Consider the following 24869-nt stretch of genomic DNA (forward strand, 5'->3'; position numbering starts at 1 on the left):
TGAGGACAGCTTCTGACTCAGATAGCAAAATAATTTGGCATAAGTCTGGTCCCACCTCAGCCTTGGCTATGATCTGAATTTGTTATAGTTTGCCTTAGTTCCCACATATTTAACAAACTGGAATGCAATTTATTTCTGTCTTGAAGGCAAGGAGCATACTTTACCTTTTTTTTTTTCCTGTGCTATTGGCAAAGGGCATAGTTTGCCATGCTCTTGACATATCTACAGCATCACTCTGTACTTAGATGTAAATCCATTGGAGACATCATTGTGACTTATTTCCTGGTAGCTGCCTAAATGCCCTACAAGCACTGGATCCCATCTGATCTTGGAAGCTAAATAGGGTCAGCTCTGGCTAGTACTTGGATGGGAGACTGCCAACTAATACCAGGTGCTGTAGGCTATATTTCAAAGAAAGGAACTGGCGAAACCACTTCCGAGTATTCCTTGCCTAAGAAAATCCTATGGAATTCATGGGGTCACCAAAAGGCGATTTAAAGGCATGTGCACACGCACAGAGAGACATGCATTCCGAAATAGCAGTAGAGGTGACAGGCACCATGCTTTCAGGGTGGGACAGGAATGGATTCCAAGTCCCCTCAAGCAAAACACCCAATGCTTGGAATTGATGGGATTTTATAGTCCAGTGACATCTATAGATGCATAGGTTTTCCAGTCCTAGTATAGAGACCCAGTCCTAAGAGCCAAGCAAGGCATTCAATAATTCTTTGGATCTTTTCCATCTCTAAGGCAGAATACATCTTACATCATTGCTTCACTGAATTTTTTTTTAAAAAGGCTTGTAAGCCTTTTTACAGCTGGACATTACTAAAATTATTTTTAAAGCCTATATAGGAATTGTCCTCTTCCTCCTCTCAGCTATGTTGGCTTCAGATACCAATCTTACTTTTAATTTTGGAAATCTTCCTTTTTTAAAATGGCTGTTTATAGACGTTGTAAGAGTCCCCATAAAGCTAGCAGCTACTCCAGATAACTGTTCACATTTCATTAATCCTTTTGTGAGAGAATCCATGTAACTCAAAGCAAGGAGGGAGCTGTGCTGAATGTTGACAGCAGCTGTTTTAAGGTTTCAAAACATTTGGAGTTATGTAATGTTTGACAGAGAGGAAAGAGTTGCAGCAGTAGGTCTCTTCTGGAAAGCAAGATCTTGTGATCTTTAGTACTCCTGCAAGTTGAAACATTGAATCATGCTGGGCATGCACTCCACTTCAAACAAAAGAAGAGTCAAAGTTCTGCATTGAAGCTGAATTTATTTTCTGTAAAATAATGCAAATAATTCATTAGTTAAAATGCTTTTTTTCCCCATCTGCTCTTTCCAGAAAATATTGCCCAACAAAAATGTAAGACAGCTAACCGCTAAGTAAAATCACATACAGAAATATAAAACCACAACAAAATGCCAGTGTAATTAAAAGCTACAACAAGAATTAGTGCTAGATGCTGGCTGGAAAATTCTGAATTGTAACCGTAAGATTAACTTTCCCAAGTTCTGGATACTCTAGAAGTTGAGAAGCAGTGGACTACCACTGCACAGAACTGACAAGCTGTCTAAAACAAACAAAAAACCCCAACATTCATGTAATTAGGAAGGAAGTTTTACAGGGCTGGCACTGCCATTAAAAAGCCACTGTAGTGACAAATTATCACTACTATCACAAAGTGGTTAACTTGAATTTCTGAGCCCACCCAATAGCTAACATTAAGTAAGCGATGGACAAATATCTATCTATATCCACCTCTTAAGAGATTGAGAAATACCAATCTATATGCAAATATTTGTAGTCAATGCTTTAGTATTCCAAAGGAAAGGGCATGCATGCAAAACAGGACCAAGGAGCAATGGCTAGAATAACCTGGAAAAATTATTTGCTAGAATAAATTATTTGCTGGAAAGTCAGAGCTTGGCAAAATGATATTTTTGGACCAACTCCCAGAAGCATGTAGTTGTAGTTCCTAAAAATTAACATTTTCAAACTGTGATCCGTAGGTGTCCTATCCTTACCGCCTATCAATGGCTGTCACTGATGATGGCTGTATATTATTTCCAGGATTCGAGATAGTGTGCTTCTTAGAACTCAAATGGGAGGGTGCTGTTGCATTCAAATCCTGTTTGTGGATTCTACATAGGCTTCTGCTTGACCACTATGACAACAAAATGCTGGCCAAGAGAGATTTTTCAGATTATGAATTAAAAATACAATTTTATTTTCAGCTCTACAGCCACAAGAGCTAGAAATCCTATTTTTTATTCATACTCTGAGTGTCTCAGGACAAAAAGTTCACACCTCATGCACAGTGTGATTAAAATATGCATAGCAGTCCTAGGTTTCTGTTCATAGCTCAACAATATTCTTCTCTGACTAAGAAACTAAACCCACATGGCATTTCGGTTTCTGTATTCCTTCCCTAAGAAAACCCTATCTTGGAGTTGCCATTAGTCAACAGGCAACATGTTGAATGAATGAAACTGAGGATAATGGAGCAGAGGACAGAATAGGGGAATTTCAGCACAGAATAAGTAAAGAGATAGTAGAGGAACACCTTGTTAATCTAAATGAATTTAAGTCTCCGGGACCAGATGAACTCCATCCAAGGGTATTAAAAGAACTGGCAAAAGTAATATCGGAGCCATTGGCAATCATATTTGAAAACTCCTGGAGAACAGGAGAGATCCCAGCAGACTGGAGGAGGGCAAACGTTGTCCCCATCTTCAAAAAGGGGAAAAAAGAGGATCCCAGCAATTATCGTCCAGTTAGTCTGACATCAGTTCTAGGAAAGATTCTGGAGCAGATCATTAAACAGAGAGTCTGTGAACATCTAGAAGGCAATGCCATAATCACAAAAAGTCAACATGGGTTTCAGAGAAACAAGTCATGCCAGACAAATCTAATCTCTTTCTTTGACAAAATTACCAGCTTGGTAGATGAAGGGAATGCTGTGGATATAGTATATCTTGATTTCAGTAAGGCCTTTGACAAGGTTTCCCATGACATTCTTGCAAACAAGCTTGTAAAATGTGGGCTAGACAAAGGAACTGTTAAATGGATCTGTAATTGGTTGACCGGCCGAACCCAAAGGGTGCTCAACAATGGCTCCTTTTCATCCTGGAGAGAAGTGACCAGTGGGGTCCCACAGGGCTCTGTCCTGGGCCCAGTGCTATTCAACATCTTTATCAATGACCTGGATGACAGAATTGGGAGCATACTTATCAAATTTGCAGATGACACCAAATTAGGGGGAATAGCTAATACCCCAGAGGACAGGATCAAGATTCAAAATGACCTGAATAGACTCGAAAGCTGGGCCAAAGCTAACAAAATGAAATTCAACACAGAGAAATGTAAGGTATTGCACTTAGGGCGGAAAAATAAAATGCACAGATATAGGATGGGTGACACCTGGCTGAATGAAACTACGTGTGAAAGGGATCTAGGAGTCCAAGTAGACCACAAGTTGAACATGAGTGAACAGTGTGATGCGGCAGCTAAAAAGGCCAATGCTATTTTAGGCTGCATCAATAGAAGTATAGTGTCTAGATCAAGAGAAGTAATAGTGCCACTGTATTCTGCTTTGGTCAGGCCCCACCTAGAATATTGTGTTCAGTTCTGGGCGCCACAATTCAAAAAGGACATTGAGAAACTGGAGCGTGTCCAAAGGAGGGCGACAAAAATGGTGAAGGGTCTGGAGACCATGCCCTATGAGGAACGACTTAGGGAGCTGGGGATGTTTAGCCTGGAGAAAAGAAGGTTAAGAGGTGATATGATAGCCCTGTTTAAATATTTGAAAGGTTGTCATATTGAGGAGGGAGCAAGCTTGTTTTCTGCTGCTCCAGAGAACAGGACCCGGAACAATGGATGCAAGCTACAGGAAAAGAGATTCCACCTGAACATTAGGAGGAACTTCCTGACAGTAAGGGCTGTTCGGCAGTGGAATGCACTTCCTCGGAAGGTGATAGAGTCTCCTTCCTTGGAGGTCTTTAAACAGAGGCTGGATGGCCATCTGTCAGGGATGCTTTGATTTGGATTTCCTGCATGGCAGGGGGTTGGACTGGATGGCCCTAGTGGTCTCTTCCAACTCTACGATTCTATGATTCTATGATTCTATGAAGGCACATACACAGCTGCATGCTAATGCTTGTATCCAAAAGATGTGAGATAAATGGAATAAATATGTATAATTAGGAATAAATGATTTTGGAAGATGGCATGAATGTTACAGTAAGAAGCACTGCAAAACCATCGTCCCAGAATAATTGTCCTGGAAAGAGCAACTGTTTAAATCTTTTACAGGGAGTGGATCTCTCTTAGCAGAGCTTGGGAAAGTTACGTTGGATGAAAAGTCCCAGAATCCGCTGGGTAGCATGGCCAATGAAGTGGCACCATGCTAGCCTCCTATAATCTGGGTGCCTGGTCTCTTGTGATGAGATCCACCTGACCACATCTGGTGCAGGTACTCAGAGCAGAGCTTCTGGGAGGTTGTACATGTTTTATGAGTTTTTTAGGCTAAGATAAAGTGGCTTTAAGAGAACTGAGTTTCAAGCTGTTTGGGATTCAAAAGGTTAAAACCTAGAAGGTTAAATTAGACTCTGAAATGGAGCCTCTGAAAAAAGCACCAATTTTGTAAAGTCAAACCACCAAATTCCAGTTTATACTCTCAGCATTTCTGTGTGGGACAAGCTATAATTTCCAAACCATTTTAAAGAGAGCCTCATGTTTAATGTATTGCAGTAGTCATAACGTGGTGGTTCCCCCAAATATTACTTTCCTGTGCATCCCACCCATCAACTTAATGAGCATGGTGCTCTTCTACAATCTCTACTGCAAAGGTGTTAATGTAATCACATGCTGAGATTGGATTCTGGATTTATCCATGTACCCTACAAGAACCAGTAACGTAATTTCTTTCTTTGATGTAGGAGTAGCCATTTTCCTACATTTTCTTACTCCCCATGTGGTGGCAACATGGACAACCATAACCCATATCACTCCATCAGTGGTAAAATCATTGACACTTTCAACTGATTTGGTTTGTTCCTTCCTACTTTCTGTTGTTTCTTGCCTTAAGTGACACTATTCAGCAGTCTTACAGAAATCTGGTGGGAGAGGATGTTCTGGCATGCTATTGTCACTACATTTCAGTGGGAATAAAATGCAAACTCCATGGGGGAGGGGGAGGTATTATCCCCTGAAGTTTTGAGGCCAGGAGATTGTTCCCCCTCTCAAAAAGCTATAAAGTTGCCCACCTTTGACTTAATGCATTGCCAAAAAGTAACAAAAAGCTTTGCTTAACTGACCTACAGGTGTTTTAAAAATGAAATTGTTATGGAATTTCTCTGAACTTCAATCACATGCAGTAAGTTTTTTTAAAAAAAAAAAAAACACCCTCTTCCTTGTATCAGCTGAGACTTTGAAAGGGAACTATGCAGCCCTGCAGATGTTAGATTGCAACCCCCAACATTCTTGGCCATTGGTTATGCTGACTGAGGGCTGCTGGGAGTTGCAGTTTTATAACATCTGCAGGACAGCCTGATTCCCATACCCAGTCCAAACTCTGCAATGAACCTGTGGCAGAGTTGGCTGGAACTGGAAGATCAGGGAGTTGTCATTTCCCTTAATCCCCCAGACAGATAGCCAGAGGATTTAGGAAGTCATTGTTACCTCCCCCCAAACCCTCTAGCATTTCCAAGCTCTGCAAAGGAATCCAGATCAGAGTCCAGATTGCTGGACCACAACGGTCTCTCTCAGAAGTTAGCCTCAGAGGCCAGTTTGCATTGATCTATGCCACCGTGTCATTCTCTCCCTGTGTGTCAGAGTGAATGTGGTGCAGAGACTGCTGCCCTACCTTAGCCTTTTTTCTTCTCTTTGAAGGAAGATAATTGAGCAACATGGATAGCTGCCTGTGGCTTAGCCAGTTTCCCAAAAAATCCAACTAGCTCAGGTTGTCCCCAACCAATAAAGAATACTCCCCCTTTGCTTCTGGTGGCCACATATTGCTGTGCTTAATTGGTAGCATGTGGCACTGCTGACTCGGCACATCCCACATGCTCTGTGTTGCACTTGCCAAGTCTGGGGCCAGCTTAGGACAGAGAACATCCTGTGAAACAAGGAGAAGGAGGGGGGCAGGGACCAATTCTCCAGCGGCTTTCCTGGCGTTAGAACTTTGCTGTTTGCTGGAACAGGAATCCCACTGAGTATATTCCAGCAGTGGTTTTTCAGCCAGCAATTTTTGTAGATTTTTTTCCCATTATTTACTTTCCCATTCATGGGATTCAGACAGTGAGAGATAGGTTTCTTGCCTTAAGGGTTAGTCTGGTTTGCTATTTACTTTGCAGTGGCAGCCTACAAATAGCCTTGAGTTAATCCCTCCTGATGACAGCCTGCAAATTTTAGAGCTGAGCCTAGTCAATTCTATTTCTTTCTTTCATCTGTGTGTCTATATTAAATTGTTAAGCATTTCAAGGAATATTTCTCTTTAACTTTATCCTTGTCAGAACATGAAAACTATACAAATAAGGTGAAGGCAAAAGTAATCAAATCTCCTTTTGGGAAAGAAAAAGACAGACAAGCTGATGGTTTGGAGCATGGAGTTTGAGATGGAAAAGATTATCTTTGGATGAAAACTTCCCAGAAGTTGGCTGTGTAGTTTGGGATGCATAATCAGAGCTTCAAACAGTTACACTTTTAGCAACTAATAGTAAGGGCTGTTTGACAGCAAAATACTCAGTTGCCTCAATGGAAAGTGGTGGAGTCTCCTTTGAAGGTCTTTAAACAGAGGCTTTCATCCTTGGCTATTTAGATTTAATCTGGTGGGAGCTGGACTCCAATACATTCTGGAGAGCCACAGATTTCCTTCACCCCCACTTTCCAGAATATAACCTTTGACTAAGGAAATGCTTGTTTCCTTAGAAGTCTTGTAATGGTGATGTGTTTCAGTGGTTCACAGACTCAAGATACAGTTGGGATTCAACTCCCAGAAGCACCAACCAGAAATGACAATTTGTCAGGGATATGGTGAAGTCCAAAACATCCAGCGGTCCATATGTTGAGACTTACTGGCTCGTTCAGTGTTGGGCAAGACCCCACTTCTTGATGATCCATTGATAGTTGGACTGGTTCCTCGTGTAGAAGATTTGTCATGCTAGCACTGCTGTATTTTCTGTATGTCTTTGCTGAAAAACACTTTTTGTACTCTACAGTGTCCCTCTCAGGCAAGAAGCTAGTTCTGTAAATTTGCAGCAAAACCTGGTAGTACATCGTACTGATTGGTTGCATTCTGTAAAGTCACAAACCTATCCCTCCCTGGATGGATTTTGCAGTGCATCAGATTGATTTTTCTTGCTCTTTTACGGTTGCTGAGCACAAGAGGGCAGTAGAAGGTAGTAAAAGAAGACACCTTTTCGTTGTACAAATTGTACAGATCTCAAGAGTTTATAGCTGGAACAAATCAGCAGTGAATGCCTGTTTATATAATCCTCAGTGCCAGAAGTGCCAGATTTGATATGAGGCTACATCACTGGCAGTTCTGCAGCATTCCATCCGTTGAACATGTACAGGCTTTTGTTGCAACCTTTCTTGATAGGCAACCTGCTCCTGACCATGACAACTTGAGCAGGTAATAGGATTCTCCTGTTATTTGAGAAGCTTAGATGACTTGGTCTCAGTTCTTCCTAGTGTAGATGTATGGGTTGATTCTGTAGGGAGGTGACAGGGAGAAGCCATAGCTCAGTGAGTAGAGCACATGCTTTGCGTGTAAAAGATCACAAGTTCTCACACACACACACATACACACAGTGCATGTCTATGTTAGGCAAGGAAGAAGACCACTGTCTGAATACCAGGAGAACCACTGGCAATCAGTGTAGACCAGTCTAACCAACTTGTTGGTTTTTGTAGATAGAAAACAATGCCCAATATGCACAGTGAGAATGTTGGCTGGTGGAGTCTGGGAGATGTAGTTCCAGAAAAGTAATGTTTCCTCTGAGCAAAAATACGGTGTCTATCAGCAGTACAGTCCTAGGACCCTTAATGATACCCTGTAAAAGAGATGCAGAAAAACAAGCCTATATTTAGAATGCAGGAACAAATCTGGAAGCAACAATCACAACTATTAGAGTAGAGAATGGGAGTGGTGTGGGTGTGTATGTGTTTCTGACATGAGGAAGGTCTTGAAGTGGCAGGCCAGGCTCAACCATGTATGTTCCCTGTTCATTCCATCCCATTCTTACTCCCACTCTCACACACAAAAATGTGATTTGTGCTTTCTTTGGCAGCTAAGAGGCCTCATGCAGAGAAAGTATTAACTACTGGGGGATGTGCCACCTTGGCAACTAGAATGCTGAAGATGAAACGGTGCTTTGAAGGTGTTGGGCTGCGGTGTTTCCTTCAGGTGAGTGGGATTCTTTGGAAATTGGGCCACGGTGGGGAAGTAGATCTTGGAATCATGGGCCATGGGCCACATTTGATATCCAAACCAGGCCCTAAACCCACGCCTCCCTTGGCAAGAGGAAGGTCAACTCCTATCCCTCTCCTCAACTATACACCATTGGCTGGGAGGGGTATGCAAAGCCTGGGACTGGTATCTAGTGCACAAATACTTTTGGAGGGTGGTTAAATTGTCTTTAGGGGTGCAAGGGAGGGTAGCAATGGGCTCTGCTTCAGGTGGCCCAATGCCTTTGGGCCAGCTCTGGTTAAACACCCGGAGCTTCTGCTGCTGTCTTGTTAGCTTAACTGCTTTGCCTCTACTGCCCGCAACCTCTAGGCTATGCCTCTCTGTCTTCATTGGTTGACATTCTTCATTTCTGATTGGCGGGCTGAGTCTATATAAGGTAGTGTGCGATGGCAGAACCAGATGTGCAGGTAAGCTGAAGGGGTGGGAGGAGCCTGATGGGAGGTAGTGGGGGTGGGCCAATCAGGAGGATGGGGCTTAGAAACTCCATCTCCATCATACCAAAAATGTTGGTTATCAGACCAACACTCCTCAGTTAGGAGAGCTTTTGTTTTTTAAAAAAAATCCTTTTTTAAAAAAAATTGGAATACAAATTTAAAAAAATAAGAATTTTGTGTCTAAGTGCCACACAGCATTTCTATGCAACTTATGCCCCCCCTTCCCCACTTGCTCATTCCCTTTTCTAACCTTTATGCATGACTAAGTTCTCTTGTGCCATGGCACTGTCCTTTTGGAACAGCAGCATGGGCGTTTCAAGGGCAATAAATCGTCTTGCTCTCTAAGGAGTGCAACTAGGATTAAGAGAGACGCAAACCCTGATCCCCTTTACTTGACAGGCTAAGCCTCTTACAGTCAGAGCTGAATATATATTGGAGGGGGAGGGGGGAGATTACAGTCCCACTGAGAATGGAAGGGCGCAGAGAAGCAATAATAGGGCAGTGGTGATTTGTCTAAGTAGCTCACTTGAGATTGCCAATCTGCAGTCCCAGATTTACTTCTCCATCAGGGCGTTTTTTAGCCCTTTCCCCCCCACATACACTGGGCTTTCTGTAGGAATAGTCAGCCTGTAACTGTGTTGACTTGGGAGACAATGGGGGTTATATTGCAACTCCCCTGGAGGACACCGACTTTGAGGAAAGTGAAATGCAAGCTGCTAATTTCAGAGATGGTAATAACAGGGCAATTACGTATTGTATTGCCACAGCTCCATTAATACGAAATAACCCATGGTCACAGATGGCTTCCATTTTGTTATTTTTTTTCCATACCTTCAAGTCATTTCCAATTTATGGCAACCCTAAGGTTTTCTGGTGCGAAGAATGTGTTGACTCACTCAGTAAGTTTCTATGGCTGGGCAAGAAATTGAACCCTGATCTCCAGAGTAGTAGTCCAATGCTCAAGCCATTACACCATGCTGGCTCTATCCTTCCCCGATATCTGCATGGATTTTTAAGATGTTTGTGGCCCTCGTGGACTAACAGTACTTTGGAAGAGGGACAGTATCTCCTCTGCTCCAATAGTCAAGAGACCAGGAATGATCTCAATGGGACTCAGGGTGACCTGAGAGCAGTGCCTCCCACCAGTTCCACTCTTCTTTCTTTCCATTCCTGTGGGTCACGACTGTCTATCCTCTGCATCAGTGCTACTCAAAAGGTGTGGTCCATGGACCAGTGCCCGCCTGCAAGCTATTGGCTGCCAGCCCACAGTGAGTTTCTAGGAAAGTAACCTAATGGGCACAACTCTGGTGCCAGTCCATAGCATAATTGGGGGGGGGGGGGGAGATAATAACACTATCCTGTAGTGTACAATATAGCTATAGCAAGCACTTTACATTTCTATACCACTTCATAATGAACTAAGCATTCTCTAAGCGGTGTCCAACGTGTTAGCCAATTGCCCCCAGCAAGCTGGATACTCATTTTACTGACCTACAAAAGGATGAAAGGCTGAGTCAACCTGGGGCCCTGCAAGATCAAACTTACAACATTGTGGCTGTAGTACCAGCATGCAACTACTGTGCCACCAGTGAACTACCAATATGTAATAATGAGATAAGAGCAATTTAAATTGCTTGCTACAGTCTTTTCCAAAGCATAGTTTTGGATTTTCTGATTCAGTTCAGGCAAACAGTGGGCACAACCTAACTGGTTACATGTGAAAAGATGCCTGTGGAATGAGCCTGGTGTGATGTTCCACACATGCATTCTCCCCAATTTTAGCTGCCCTTTATTAGAAACTGAATTTTCAGAGAGCTCCCTGAGAAGGCTCAAGTAGAAAGAAAGGAGCAACACAGTTGAAGTTGAAGAGATGGGCGCTTAGTTTTACAAGTAATTCCTTCCTTTCTGTTGCAACCCCCTGCACTTAGTTATTGTTACAATTAATGTTACAGTTAATTTTTTAAAAGTACGACTTTCCTTTCTTACTCTTCAAAAGTAACTAAAATAGTTACTTTTACTTATAAAGCATAGTGCTGTGTCACAAACCTGTGGTATAAAACATGCTTCAGGAGTGAAGCCATTTACCCTTTCTAGCTATGGGCTAAAGCAAGGGTGGGAAGCATGTTGTCTTCCACATGTTGTTGAACTGGAACTTCCATCAACCTTAGCCAATATAGGCAATGGTGGGGAATGGTGAGAGGTAGAGTCCAACAATATCTGGAGGGCCACATTATTTCTACCCCAGAGGTAAAACAAATATTTTTCCTGTCTAGACCAGATTCATTGAAATGAATAGAATATGTTACTTGGAAGTAACTCAAGTCCCATTAATTTTCAGTATGTCTGGTCAAGGTAGAACTGATGTTGAATTTATCTTTGAAAAAGCAGTTAAAATAGCACTAGTTACCCTGCAAAAGGAGTGATGTTATACGTCTTTGTGTTACATGCGTGATCTTAGTTACGCCTTAGCTTTTGCAAAAGGGAATTAATTACAAGAAGCCCCTTACTTGAAACATGTTCCTTTCAAGCTTTCAGAAGGGTATTACAGATAGTGATGATGTTTGAGCATCACTCTTGAGGCAACAGTGTGTGAAGCTGCTGCTCACTTCTTCCTTCAGTCCTTTTCTAATTCTACGGTAAAAGCTCTGTGTTCAGCTATTGTTTGGTGGGGAATTGTGAAAAGAGCTTAGAAAAATTACATTTTTGACTACAAGTCTCAGAATCTAGCAGCCAGCATGATCTGAGAGATCCTGGTGGGTTATAGCCGAAGAAGGTAACTTTTCCAGGCTCTGGTTAGAGAAGGCTGTGTGGTGAGGAACACCCAAACAGTCCTCCATTTATGCATCTTGTGCCTTTTTATTGTTGCAGGATGGGAGCATGACTGCCACTCCAACGCAGAAAAACCTCCTTATCTTTGACTTTGATGAGACCATTGTGAATGAGAACAGTGATGAGTCTGTTCTCCAGGCTGCTCCGGGGAAACAGCTTCCAGAGTCAATACGCCAAACCTTCCGTGAAGGATTCTACAATGAATACATGCAGGGTGTCTTGAAGTACATGGGAGACCAAGGGGTGAAGATGGCTGATTTCAAGGCAGTCTATGAGAAGATCCCACTCTCCCCTGGTATGCGTGACCTCTTCCAGTTTCTCTCTAAGCAGCAGGACCACTTTGAAATCATCCTCATCTCTGACGCCAACATGTTTGGCATTGAATGTGCCTTGAGAGCCGCCGGGGCCTATTCCCTTTTCCGTAAGATCTTCAGCAACCCTTCTAGCTTTGACAAGAGAGGTTACTTCACCTTGGGCCCTTACCACTCTCACAACTGCCCACGATGTCCAGCGAACATGTGCAAACACAAGATCCTCACAGAATACTTGGCAGAGAGGGCTCGGGAGGGAGCCAGATTCGAACGGGTCTTCTATGTGGGAGATGGAGCCAATGACTTCTGTCCTTCCACGGCTCTGACATCAAGCGATGTTGCTTTCCCAAGGAAGGGCTATCCCATGCACCAGCTCATCCTGGAGGTAGAGAAAAATCAACCTGGGACCTACCAGGCCACTGTAGTCCCTTGGGACTCAGCCGTAGAAGTTTGCTGCTACCTTCAAGATGTTCTCAAGAGGAAATGTTGAGGGAGGAGAGGACTTGAGGGAAGAAACTGCTACTCTTGATCCACCCCCTACAAGCAGTTTGGAAAGATCTGAATGATTAACATCACACTTCTCTCATACTTGTGTTAGACTCTGGATTTTCTCCTTCCCATTGCTCAAACACATGTCTCTGGATCTTCCCTTCCTTTGGTCCTAAGACAAGAGCTCTCTATGCAGTTAGGCAATCCATTCAAGGAAGGGTGGGTGGATGCTTTGGCCATTTAAATTCTCTCCTCCCATCATGTTTTTAAAAGCCTACTTTGGCGTTCCCTAACAACATGTACCTCTTTTCACTCTAATTACTCATCAGAAACACTTTGGAGAGGGAATGGGTTTCTGTTGCCACCAAAGCACTTAATAGTCCAAAATTATGGGGCTGCACTAAGGGCTGCATCACCCTACAAAAAAGTAAAAATATAAATTGCCCCTCAAACATCCATTAGGGTGTATGGGGGGCATCATTGCTACATGTTTGTCCCTCTCCAGGCCATTTTAGGCCCGAGAAAGGCCTTTCTTACAACTGGAAGTCACCCAGAGGTCACTTCCAGTTCACTTCCTGGATTTTATTTTTTATATATATATATATATAAAATGTCTCCTTTTCCCAAATGTGGCAAATTGTTATTCACACCACCTAAGAAAGCTTTGGGGGCAACTGAAAAATTTTTGAACTCCTGAGTGCAGCAAGTGGTCCACAGGCTGCATGTTGACTATCTCTGATTTAACCTGTACAGGAGCAGGAATAACATAGCTCATGCGCCAGCCTCCAGGTCCGTTTTTGTGACTCAAAGCAGCTCCTCATAGCCCCTGAAAACTGTTGTTTGAAAAAAGTGGGACGTGCAGCTCCAGAAGATTTTAAGGTGTCCAGTTCTCTAATACAAGGTGCTCTCCCACACCTGTTACCAAACAAACAAACAAACAAACAAACAAACAAAAAACACCTTCAAATCCCACATTTAAAAAAAACCCAGGACGTGGGAGTCTGATGTTGCTTGTGGTGGGTGTAGAGATGGAAAATGTCCCCTGAACCTACCACAATGCCCATAATAGCTGAACAATTTCTTATTGTTGATCTAAATGGGAGCAGAATGGAGCAGAGGAAAGATTCTACTGTTTCCAGACAGGAAAGGGGGTGGTCATGTTGGAAAGCTTATTCTGCTACTGCTTGGGTCACATCTCCGTCATCTGGTCAGCATTACTGCTTCTTAGCACCATTGTAGGATTTATTTCATTCCTGAGATGAATTACCTAAGTCAGGCATGTTGTAATGATGGAAAGTGCTTTTGCTGCAGCAGCATTAGGTGGCATTTGCCCCTCCAGCACATGTCCTCAGTTATTTGTGTAGCTCAAAAAAAAATGCTAGTATCTAAATGAAGCAGGATGAGGATGCTTGGCTAATGCAAGGAATGGTGAGACAAGCAACAAAACAGGTAAAGGATTCTCATTCAGCACTAAAGAATGCACTGAATGAGAAATAGGAACATACTATTGGGGACATTACATACTTAAAATTTCCTCCATTCCATGTATGTAAGAAATCAAGAGCTTGGAAGCTGCTTGTTCTCAAGTGCTGGCCAGGGGATTCTGGAAGTTGTAATCCAAAATGTAACTCCCAAGAATATGGCTGTTTTCAGAGGGGTGCATCCGGATTATCATCCTGGCTGTGTTTTATGGATTTTTTTTCTCCTGCTGCTCTGATGTTCATCTTTATATTAATTTTCCATTCATGCAAAGCCCTTCCTTCAACAGCTTTAACTGCTGTTGAAGGTTTGGGAAACTACAGCAAGTCCAGGAGCCAGTTTTCTTCTTCTGAAGGGAAAGGATGTGAGGACTTCCCAAAAATAAATTTAAAAAAAAACTGGAGTATCCAAAAATTCACTTCTGGGTTTGAAAAACGGGTATTTTTTTCAACATTAAACAGCCCAGAAATATTGCTGAACCTTATTTTGTGGGCCAGAAAAAGGGCAATCTGAGAGTCTGAAGGGTTTGAGGGTGACATAAACAGCCACATGGGGCCCAATGGCTGTACTTTGCCCATCTGCTCTATTGTTTTTTCACACATGCACTAAAATGATACTGAATCCATGTGTTTGCATCCATTCCCTCAGCATTAAATTTGTGGGGAGTTATGGAGTGGCAACAAGAGTATGAGTCAGTTGAATTCAGGATATGATACCAGTGCATCATTTTAAATATAAAGGGCTTTTTAAACTACATATTTATGCTGATTTTATATAATGGATCCAATAATGGCTTCCTCCAAAGAAATGTGGAGACTGTAGTTTGGTGATGGTACTGAGCATATCTAGCAAATAATTTCAATTTCACTTGCCTTTCATCTAGTGTGTTGACATAACCAATAATTGCTGATCAGCACCTACATTTTTCACGTCCTCCCACTATGGAGCTACCATGGTTCCCAGTTTCCTTGATTTGAAATGTTGTGTGTGTATATACTTTCAATCCCAACAACAGGATCAGTGGGAGGATGTACCTCACTATGTCCCCAATTTTCTGTCCTTGCCTCCTGGGGTACCATCCTCTATCTCATAAACCAACATCCCAATAAACTAACTTCTCTCTCAGCCTTCAGCGCAAAGCCACTTTGCCATTTCTGTCCCCCTGCTTTGGAAAGCCATCTCTTTGTGTTGTGTGCCTCTCAGTCATTTATTGGCTTATGGTGATCCTAAGGCAAACCTATCACAGGGCTTTCATGACAAATTTTGTCAGAGGCAGTTTGCCATTGTCATCCTCTTGAGACTAAGAGTGTGTGGCTGGCCTAAGGCCACCCAGTGGTTTTTTTTATACTTGAGTGATAATTTAAACACTGGTCTCCATAGTCATAATCCAACACTCAACCCACTACAGCACACTGGCTCCCTGTCCCTTCTTTTTACTTAATGTGCTTTTTTTTAAAAAAGGCAGAATTAAAGGGCAGAAAACAAGAGTCTTGAGAGTGCTGCATTTCACTTATCATTGCACCTGAAGCAGTAGGAGGGAACCGGTAAACCACAGCCTCATCCTGCATGGCTTCCTTTGGCTTTGCTCACCATCACATACATTCCCTAGACTAGACATTTACCCATTTGGGGAAGGAAAACTGCCCCCAAATTGGTAAACATCACTCTTGGAGACCAGAGTAGTGGATACTTGAAAAATGCTCTCTTCTTAATTACCACCGCCCAAAAAAGAATTGGCTAAAATGTTTAATTTGGAGAAGAGACACTCTAGAGGTAATAGGATAGCCATATTTATATGACCATGTAATGTACCAGTTGGAGCCAACTTGTTTCCTGCTGCTCCAGAGTTTAGAACATGTGCTAATGGATTCAAATTGCAAGCTTAAAAGATTCTACTGAAATGTTAGAAACAATATCTTGATGATAAAAGCTGTTAAAGTGTAATGGGCTGCCTTGGGAGGTCTTTTAAACAGAGGGTGGTTGACCATCTCTTGGGGAGTGCTTTAATGGGTTGGACCAGATGGTCCTTGGGATTCTTTCCAACTCTTTTGGTCTGCTTTTGTTTTCAGCTAATAGGATAGGACCCACTATGGAGGACAAAATCCCCCACACACATACAATTATCCACCCTTGCTCAAGCGCAAGAGAATACCATTTAATTTTTTTTCCATTTAAGACAGCAGTTTTGAGAAGCAACATCATCAGATCCAAGCATTTTTTCAGCTTGGCAGTTGTTACACTTTTATCTCTTACTTTGCCTGTATAGAAGAAGCAGAGAATTGTTGACCCTCCAGTTTTGGTGGAGTACCATAGCATATGCGTCTGGGAAGCCCAAAACATCTGGAGGGCCAAAGGTTGCCTACCCATGCTGCAGCCTAAAATTACAGAATACTGCCACCTTCTGACAGTTAAAGAAGAAAACCACACAGCATCCTCCAATGCACTGTAATGATGTTTATTACAATATAGTATTTGAATGAAGATGGAGCAAGTAATGCTGGTTTCTGCAACTGCTGCTTTGGTGAGGGCAGGACTCAATGCTTTAATGCACCTCATTAGCTAGTGCAAAGACTTTGTGGAGGAGGGAGGGGGGGCTCAAAAGCATAATGTTTTTTTATATTGCAAAAGATGGGGAAATTTCCCATCATACTCTTAAATGGCTTCCTGCTGGTTTTAGTTCAGCCTGCAAGTTGGAAAATATGAATGTTGTTATAGCAACAAATAACAGTGCCCATGCAGGATTTCTTCTGCAAACTTGTTTCAAAGCAAGAACAAGGCAGTCAGTCTGCCTTGATCATAGTTCTCCAGAAATCTCATTTTTTGTTTCCTTGGTACTTTTCTTGGTACTGTGATCTGCTTTCTTTAGTGCAATGGCTCGACATAGTTTCCGGGAAACAATCCTGCTGCATCACTCACCACACCCTCACACCAGCCATCAGAATATTTCCGTGTCACGTAAATAATGGTCCCCTCTTCAAATGAGAGTTCGTTCTCCTTTTGCTGAGTGTAAGGGTAAAGGGTCACAACTGCAGGAAAGATGATTAGTATTCAGAGTCAGGCAAAGAGAAAGAAGCAATAAAAAGGAAAATACCTAAGCTCTAAACAGGTTCATAGGCAAAATTATAGAGGTGGTGAAGAGGAACTGTATTTTCATGACCATCTGATCAAGCTGACATAAGTAGCCTATGGAACTGCCACAAGCAGTTTCAACATGGGGATGATGCCAAAAGTCTGGTAGATTGGCATGTGCTCAGTAGGAAGGTTTATGCAAGCGTTACTGAAATGAACAGGAGCTTTCCAAATGCACAAGAAGAGCAATACTGGATCAACTCATTTAGTCAGGATTTCTGTTCACACAGAATACTTAGCTGAAGATTATCTATGTGTAGGCCCTATCATTAGTCAGGACTGACATAGCAGACCTCAAGACTACAGGTTTAGGGTATTATGAAAAGACAGCACAAGTGTCAGTTGCCTGATTTGTTAGATTTTCACTGCTGGTGATGTGGAGAGGTGCTTCTGAGATTCATGCCTCATCTGCCAAAAGGGCGTGGCTGGCTTATCAGGAATTGTGCACTATGATTTGAGCAGACAATTTACTGTTCTTCCCCAGGTATCAAAATAGTTTGGGCCAGGCCTGTGAACAGGGCTTGTTCAGAAGAGTTTGGCACTAAACTTAATTCCACTTAATATCTGCACACTGTATTTTACATATCAGGGGCATAAGTGTGTTTAGCTGCCCTTATAAGGGATTTCTAAATTATGTATACATGCAGGGATGGTGTAATCAAAGAAAAGACATTTATAGCTGCCAGTGGTACTATCACCAGATAATCAAAATCTACTTAGAGAAAATAGTAGCCAAGGAGAGGATTTTAGAATGGGCGCAGAGGGTATTGTCCTCAGCACCAATGCCTTCAATGTGGTTTTGGAGCCCTGGCATCTCAAATGCTCATTATTCTAAAGCAAAAGGAATGCTGATTCAAGACCACATCAGCAGTTCTTAGGTTTTGACTGTAATACCTTTTTCCATATATGTTTCTGGGGCCCATTGCAATTTCTCTGGAGGTGGTGGAGGGGGCAGAAGTGGAGGCTTCAGCTGCTCACAGTTAGTGGTGTCCAGAGGTGGTGGAGGTGTTGGAAAATCAAGATCTGCAAACAAATGACAAGTTGGCTTTTTCACATACCAGAAAATAAAAGGTGTGGCTTTGCTCACATTGAGTGTGTCTGTTGGCATGTCCTACTAGCTCCCACCTTTCAAGTTTGCTGAACTCTAGTCACTTCTCAGCTAACCACTAGCTTCTGAGATTTCCCAAGAGATCATTTGAAGCTCATGTTTGCAACCATGAGGTCAAGAAACTTGCTCAAAACCAAGCAAAGAGCAGTTTTGTCAGGCATTTGATTTTGAATTCAGATTTGTTTTAGTTCTTATAAACAAAAAGTTCTCACCTGGTAGCAGTGGCAGTATATTATCATCTGCAACAGGTGGTGGTGGTGGCAAAATATCTGCCTGAACAGGAGGCAAGATGTCATCACCTTCTGCTGGTGGAGGGAAAAGTGGCAGCATAGAGGGTGGAGGCAGCTCAGAAGACATAGTCGTGGTGGGACTGACCAAAGTTTCTGTGGCACTGCTGTGACAAACAAGGGAACATTTCAGCTGCATGGATAGTACATTTGGCAAACATCTTAGGCCAGGTCTATTCAGGCAGTGGAATGAAGTGGTAAAAGTCTGAGGTCAGATAAATGAAACTGTATGTACCAGAAAAGCAGACTTCTCTCCCCTACAGTCCTCTGTGACCTGGATGACATCGGGAAGGGCAGCCATATCTAGACACTATTGAGCCCTCACCCCAAAACACCAGGCAGAGTTTCTGCATGTGGCATTATACCAATGGCCCAGGAATACTTCAGGGTAGTCATCCCCAACCTATGGCCTCCAGATGTGTTGAACTAGATCTCCTATCATTCCCAGCCTGGATAGCCAAAAGCCATGAGGTTTTGGAAATTATGGCCCTTGTGGAGCACCAGGGTGGGAATGGCTGCATCCTTTCTGTACAGCTGAAGAATGTACTAATTAAACAGATGGACACTGAACTGCATTAAGCAAGGCTGTATGGTTTACTTAAACAGTGTCCTTTCAGGAGTGACTTCAAACATGAAAGGATAACCTTTCTGAATATCTTTGGAAATATCTTCAGATACCTGGAACATTTGGACAAGTACCATTGTATTCTGAGGTCCATTTTGTGTAACTCTACAGATGTATTGCTCAGGGTAGTATGTCCAGGTGAAGAGATGGATTAAGAAAGTGCTTTACACAACAGCAAAGACCATTTTGATCATGGCTGCCGTGACACTTATCTACCCCCTCTTAGTAAAGTTAGTGTATAAAGTGTTTTACAATCCTTGTGGTGTTGTTGTGTGCCTTCAAGTCATTTCTGACTTATGGCGATCCTATCACAAGGTTTTCTTGGCAAGGTTTCTACAGATGTGCCTTTGCTTTCCTCTGAGGCTTAGAGTATATGACTTGCAAAAGATCTCTCATTGGGTTCCCATGGCTGAGAGGGGATTCAGATCCTGGTCTCCAAAGTCCTAGTCCAAAACCCAAACCACTACACTACATTGACTTCTTACAGTCTTTACCTTCCTTAAATAATTCACGGATGGGAAACCTTTGGCTTTCCAAATGTTTTGGACTTCATTTTCTAGAAGTCCCAGCCAGCTTTGCCACTGATAAGAGATCATGGGAACTGGAATATAAAATGTCCAAGTGCCCAAAGTCCCTGCACTTGATATAATGTGGAATAATAACAGTTCTTTGACCTCAGACCCTGACTTGAGAGGATTCCAAAGGTCTCCGGGCATACAACTTTTTTTAAATTGGTCATGTAACTAAATTCCCTTCAATTTCCTTTCTCTTTCAGCTCTCTACTGGGATCTTACAGTTGGTACCTCAGAGATGACACAGATGAGGCTGAGGAAAGTTTGCCATCTGGGATGACTGGCGGTGGTATTGGCTCCAGGTTTCTATGACTTCTCCTAAAACAAAAAGACGGGTTTTGGTTACACCAATACCAGAGTTTACCGATACTCAAATATTCTTTTTAAGTAGATGGTTTTCCAGATTTTGTACAGCCCCCCGCCCCTCAACAAAGGTTAAAATAATTCCCTTAAGAACTGTTGGGAGTAAGAGCTTTAAGGTAAAATATGCTGCTATTTTTGGTCCTGACCACCACTGGAATATGCACACATACACACCCAAAAAAAACCCACTTTCTCTGGTATTGACTTTGGCCCTTAGGCTGAAAGAAGCTCCCTACTCTTGTAAAAGTGGATGTCTTTCAAACCAGGACTATCCTCTGATAACCTTTCTAGCAGAAGACTGGTGGTTTCAAAGACACCTAAGTTACCCTAACTGTCCACAAATTACAGTGATCTGTTACACTGGGTTTAGTGCCTCTTACCCAATACTCCCAGATGACTGTCCTGTTGATGTCTTGGTTCCTCGTCGAGACAGAGTCCCTGTTCTGGCCAACTGTGTGCTTTGATCCTGAGAGAGAGGGAGCGAGAGAGAGGAAAAGGAAACAGAAAAGAGCAGAGGTGTACATGTGAGATGAAACTCATTGTTATTCTCAAAGGAATTGTCCTCTACCAGAGATTCCCCCATTCCCATTTTATCAGAGCCTGCCAATATAAAATGACTTTTGGAAAACTTCAGGTAAGAAAAATTAGCACATTTCATGGAGTTGCATGCTCCCCAATGCAAAGAAAATTCCATGTCTAGTATTGTGTAAGTTTTCATTTCCTCTGAAGGAAAAAGCTCTGGAGGCTTCAGCCAATAGCAAGCTGGGTACTCATTTTAGTGACCTATGGAAGGATCCAAGATCCATTGCTACCACTAGCATAACATAACTCTCCACTAGTGGTCCAGAGGGTGATGATTTTTTCTTTCATGGGTGAGAAGGGTCAACTGGACACTTCTGGGTGCAGCTCTGTCCCCTGCTCAGGCACTGACTGGCCATGAGGCTGCGTCTGGGAGTTGTCCAGATGCCTTTGTACATCTGAGGAGGAAAGGAAGCAGCTGTCACCCTCTTAGAAGGGCAAAGGCTGTGGTTTGTTTGTTTTGTTTTGTTCCAAGGTGCACTTTCACAGCCAAACGTTGACCAAGTGGGGCACAGCTACACCTGATAGCCACGAGGTGACCTTCTATATCTGACATAAAACTGTTGCTCAAGGAGTTACTCCTTACACAATATCTTCAAAAGTACTCTCTCCAGTGTAACTGGGATTTATGCCAGGACAAAGACCCTACAGCATTATGGCCTTTAGTTATTGGGGGAGGGGGCTTCTCTTTAATTAATTCTCAAATATCTAATCAAAGCACAGCTGCAGTTATTCTGCCAAAACACAATGTCCTTCTCAGAGCGGAAACAAGTATCACTGTTCACATCAAAAGTCACATCTCATACGTTTCAACAGGGGAATGATCAGGATCAGAGGCTGCCCCAAGATGTTTTGCTGCTTGAGGTGAAGTAGCAAATAGTATCGCTGGGCTGAATCAAATAACCTAGTATCCAAAACCAGACAAATTATTCTGGCACAGGGAACAGAACATTCCCCAATCACCTTTCTTGCTATCACTGGGAGTATAAAGAGAATAACAACACATTTTAAAAGTAATCAGTATCTGCTTTTTCAAGGCATACCTCAAATCTGCTGCCCAAGGCAACTGCCTCACTCTGACTCATGGTAGGCCCAGCCCTAAGCAACAATGCAGGTGTACATGTGTTGATCTACGTGCAAGTCCCTTGTGCTGAAGTCTCCTTTCATCTGGGAATCACTCCCTTGCTGGATGCAGAGGCATCTTTAAGTGTTTTCCTGGCATCCTTCCAGGAATGGGCTTGAAGAAGCCAAGCCAAAGAAAATGACAAGGGTGTTTGCAGGTGATGGTGTGGGAGGGAAATGCATAGGAAAATCGAGGTTAGCTGGAAGGGAAAGGCAGTGAAGTGGTAGCAAATAGAAAGGAAATATGCAGAGATATAGATATAGATATATCTTGACATAATGAGCCATAGTGAAATCATGGGTGTCCTAGCTTGGGTGAAAGGCAAGGACACAGAGAAGACTTTGTATTCACATGCCCTGAAGCATCATCATCTTGGCCCTACCCTATAGTAATGCTATGCAAAGTGGTGATTCACAGACCATGAACCATGAATTGCCAGTTTGTAGCAAGTTTTCAGGAAATTATGTAAAAGATAATAATATGGCACAATGTAAATTATGTAAAGAGGATAATAATATGGCACAAATACGATACCAGTCCTTGCCACATTAGGGGGTGGGGGGGATGCCAGTCTACCACATCAGCTACCTGCAGAACTACTGTTCTATACAGAGTCTCTAGTTTTTCAGCAGACACAGGCTACATATATGCCCTATCCATATGTTGTTATCACTTCGGCCATGCTGGCTAGGGGATTCTGGGAACTGTCTGTTTAACCCACAAGCTGGGCCAACTCAAGACAATTTGCTGCCTGAGGTAAAGGCCAACACGGCACAGTTAGAAACGTAGCACTAGCAGTGGGAAAGCATGCTCCACACCATGCCTAGGCAGAGCAGGCTAGCTTAAAGCATGCCATGTAGCACACAGCTCCTTTTTCCAAAACCTTATTGCTGCCCCATAGCAACTTCTGTCTGAGGTGACTACCTCATGCTCCCTAATAGTAGAGCTGGCCCTGCCTATAAGGGAGAATGGCAGAAATGGAAGCAAACAGGTCTCTACTTCAATCTTGCTATTGAGGTGGTGGGCAGCATAGAGCCATGCCTCTCCTCTTTTATTCTCTCTATCACACAAAGTCTCCTGGGACCAGATTCCTTGGGTTACCTCACATAGTGAGGAAAGGTTTCCCTGCCATGCTGAACATAGCAAAATGCACAATGATATATGAAGCCAGATGCTACATCAAAGCATTAAATCAGTCAACTCTCCAGATATGGGGCTGCAACTTCCTGCATGTCAACTATCAGTTGAGTAACACTAGAGTGGGACTCATAAAGCCTCCTAGGAGTTTATCACACGAGACAGATCCCGTGCAGAAACTGAATTTAAACTAGAAAAAAACTGCAAAAGCGGGTAGATTTTCAAATGATGTCCGGGTTTGACCCAAACAAAAAGTGGACAATACCTGAAAGAGCAGGTAGATTTTCAGATGACGTTTGTGTGAAGGAGAAATAACGTGACATTAACCCAAATGGAAAGTCGCCAAAACCCACTCCTTTTTACTTTCAGGAACTACCAAAAGTAAAAAGAAGTGGGTTTGGGTGACTTTCTGTTCAGGTTAATGTTGAAAAACAACCTGCTTTTGCAGGGTTTTTTTCATATTTTTAAATCCCATTTCTGCACAAGAATTAAGCATTTTGCCTCCATGTGATAAACTCCCTCAAGGTGCTTTTAGACTACGGTATCTATCATCCTTCACCATTGGCTATACTGGCTTGGGCTAATAAGATCTGCAGTCCAACAATATCAGAAGGGTGAATTCCCTGGGGCTCGATATAGACTTAAATCCAATTCTCTGTCAGAACTAGAGTTAGATCCATAGAATCAATGGGAAGATGGGAAATCAGCATTTATGTAAGTGCCACTGATTTAATTATGCTTAAGCCTAGTTTTGAGGAAAAGGCAGGGTATAAATAAAGATATTGGTGACTGATGATAATGATGAAGTAGATGATATTCTACTCTATATGTGAGGAACAGAATGGTAAAAAAAATAAATATATTTAGAAATGGGAAGTACAATGGGCCCTTGATATCCACCAGGCTTTGGTTCCAGGAGCGCCTTTGAATGCCAAAATCCATGGATGCTCAAACTGCATTATATAAAATGAGGTAGTAAAATGGTGTCCCTTATATAAAATGGCAAAAATCAAGGTTTGTTTTTTGGAATTTTCTTTTGGGGGGATGTGAATATTTTCAAGTGGATGGTTTAATGTGCAGATGCAGAATCCATGGATACAGAGGGCCAGCTGTAATAAATAAAGAAGTAACTTTAAACTCGATGTACTTGTAACTAATTTTGGGTACCCTGGGAAAGCTCTAAGTGTAACTAACTACCTTTTAAAAGCAACTTTCCAAGTTCCACTCAACTTGCTTAGTTGTGGGTGTGTGGTCAAGAGCATACAGACTGCTGGGCCTCAAAAGAGTTCCAGATAGTTCTCTGCTTTTTTCTGGCCTCACTGCACTTGCTCTGAGAGGAAGGTCTTTTTTTCATCCATCCAATTTGAGCCTTAAAGCACCAAATTAGAAATGTTTCTTTCCTTAGAAGAGTGTCTTCCCTCAAACTAAGTCATGTCTTTTAGACCCCCAGCTCCATTGCTTGTGGACCAACAAAAGAGGGTCAAGAGCATTGCAAGGCCCCCTGCCGGGGAGCAACCTTATCTATGGTGAGAAGACTTGCTGAGAAAGTAGACCCTAGCGTGGGAACAGAAAGCTCACGCAGAGCTTCCTCTTTATTCAAAACCTCTCTGCCTCATCAGTTTCAGACGCTTGTGGCTTGAGATCAGCCTAGCTGGCTGGCCACAGCTGACAGCACAATTCTCCTTTTCTTTTCAAGGTAGCTTGCAAAGCAGAGAGGAAGAAAGAACTGCTTATATTTAAACTTGGTTGCATTGTTACAGCTGCAACTTCTCAGCTTGCTCACGGGTTGAATTTAGAACTGATTCTTGGTGCAGGGGAGACTGGAAAATATTTGAAAATTGTGGTAGTGAGTCAGGTGGTTATTCTTGACGTACTTGGCCAAAGGCCATTACCGTTTGATAGTGTAATAAAAATAGTTCAAAATAAAATAAAATG

General features: G+C 42.5%; 2 protein-coding genes across 10 annotated transcripts in view; one reads left to right on the plus strand and one right to left on the minus strand.

Moving 5' to 3' along the window:
• Positions 1-15955, plus strand: part of PHOSPHO1 (phosphoethanolamine/phosphocholine phosphatase 1) — a 34704-nt gene extending 18749 nt beyond the window's left edge. For 2 of the 4 annotated variants that reach the window (XM_089531695.1, XM_089531696.1), the window contains exons 2-3: positions 8291-8406; positions 11772-15955. In XM_089531695.1, coding sequence (XP_089387821.1) covers positions 8291-8406; positions 11772-12533 — 878 coding nt within the window. In that variant the 3' untranslated portion in view covers positions 12534-15955. Of the gene's footprint in view, positions 1-7555; positions 7633-8290; positions 8407-8778; positions 8877-11771 lie in introns of those variants that run through there. The other 2 variants (XM_089531697.1, XM_089531698.1) reach the window with 2 other exon arrangements.
• Positions 15956-16450: 495 nt separating this feature from the next.
• Positions 16451-24869, minus strand: part of ABI3 (ABI family member 3) — a 74983-nt gene continuing 66564 nt past the window's right edge. For 5 of the 6 annotated variants that reach the window (XM_089531703.1, XM_089531702.1, XM_089531704.1 and 2 more), the window contains exons 5-9: positions 20476-20561; positions 19964-20050; positions 18461-18642; positions 18035-18163; positions 16451-17037 (exon numbers count right to left, since the gene is read on the minus strand). In XM_089531703.1, coding sequence (XP_089387829.1) covers positions 16874-17037; positions 18035-18163; positions 18461-18642; positions 19964-20050; positions 20476-20561 — 648 coding nt within the window. In that variant the 3' untranslated portion in view covers positions 16451-16873. The remainder of the gene's footprint in view (positions 17038-18034; positions 18164-18460; positions 18643-19963; positions 20051-20475; positions 20562-24869) is intronic. The other variant, XM_089531705.1, reaches the window with a different exon arrangement.

The sequence above is a fragment of the Sceloporus occidentalis genome, unplaced genomic scaffold (genome assembly GCF_023333645.1).
Source record: "Sceloporus occidentalis isolate IW3139 unplaced genomic scaffold, rSceOcc1.0.p SCAF_7, whole genome shotgun sequence".
Taxonomy (NCBI): domain Eukaryota; kingdom Metazoa; phylum Chordata; class Lepidosauria; order Squamata; family Phrynosomatidae; genus Sceloporus; species Sceloporus occidentalis.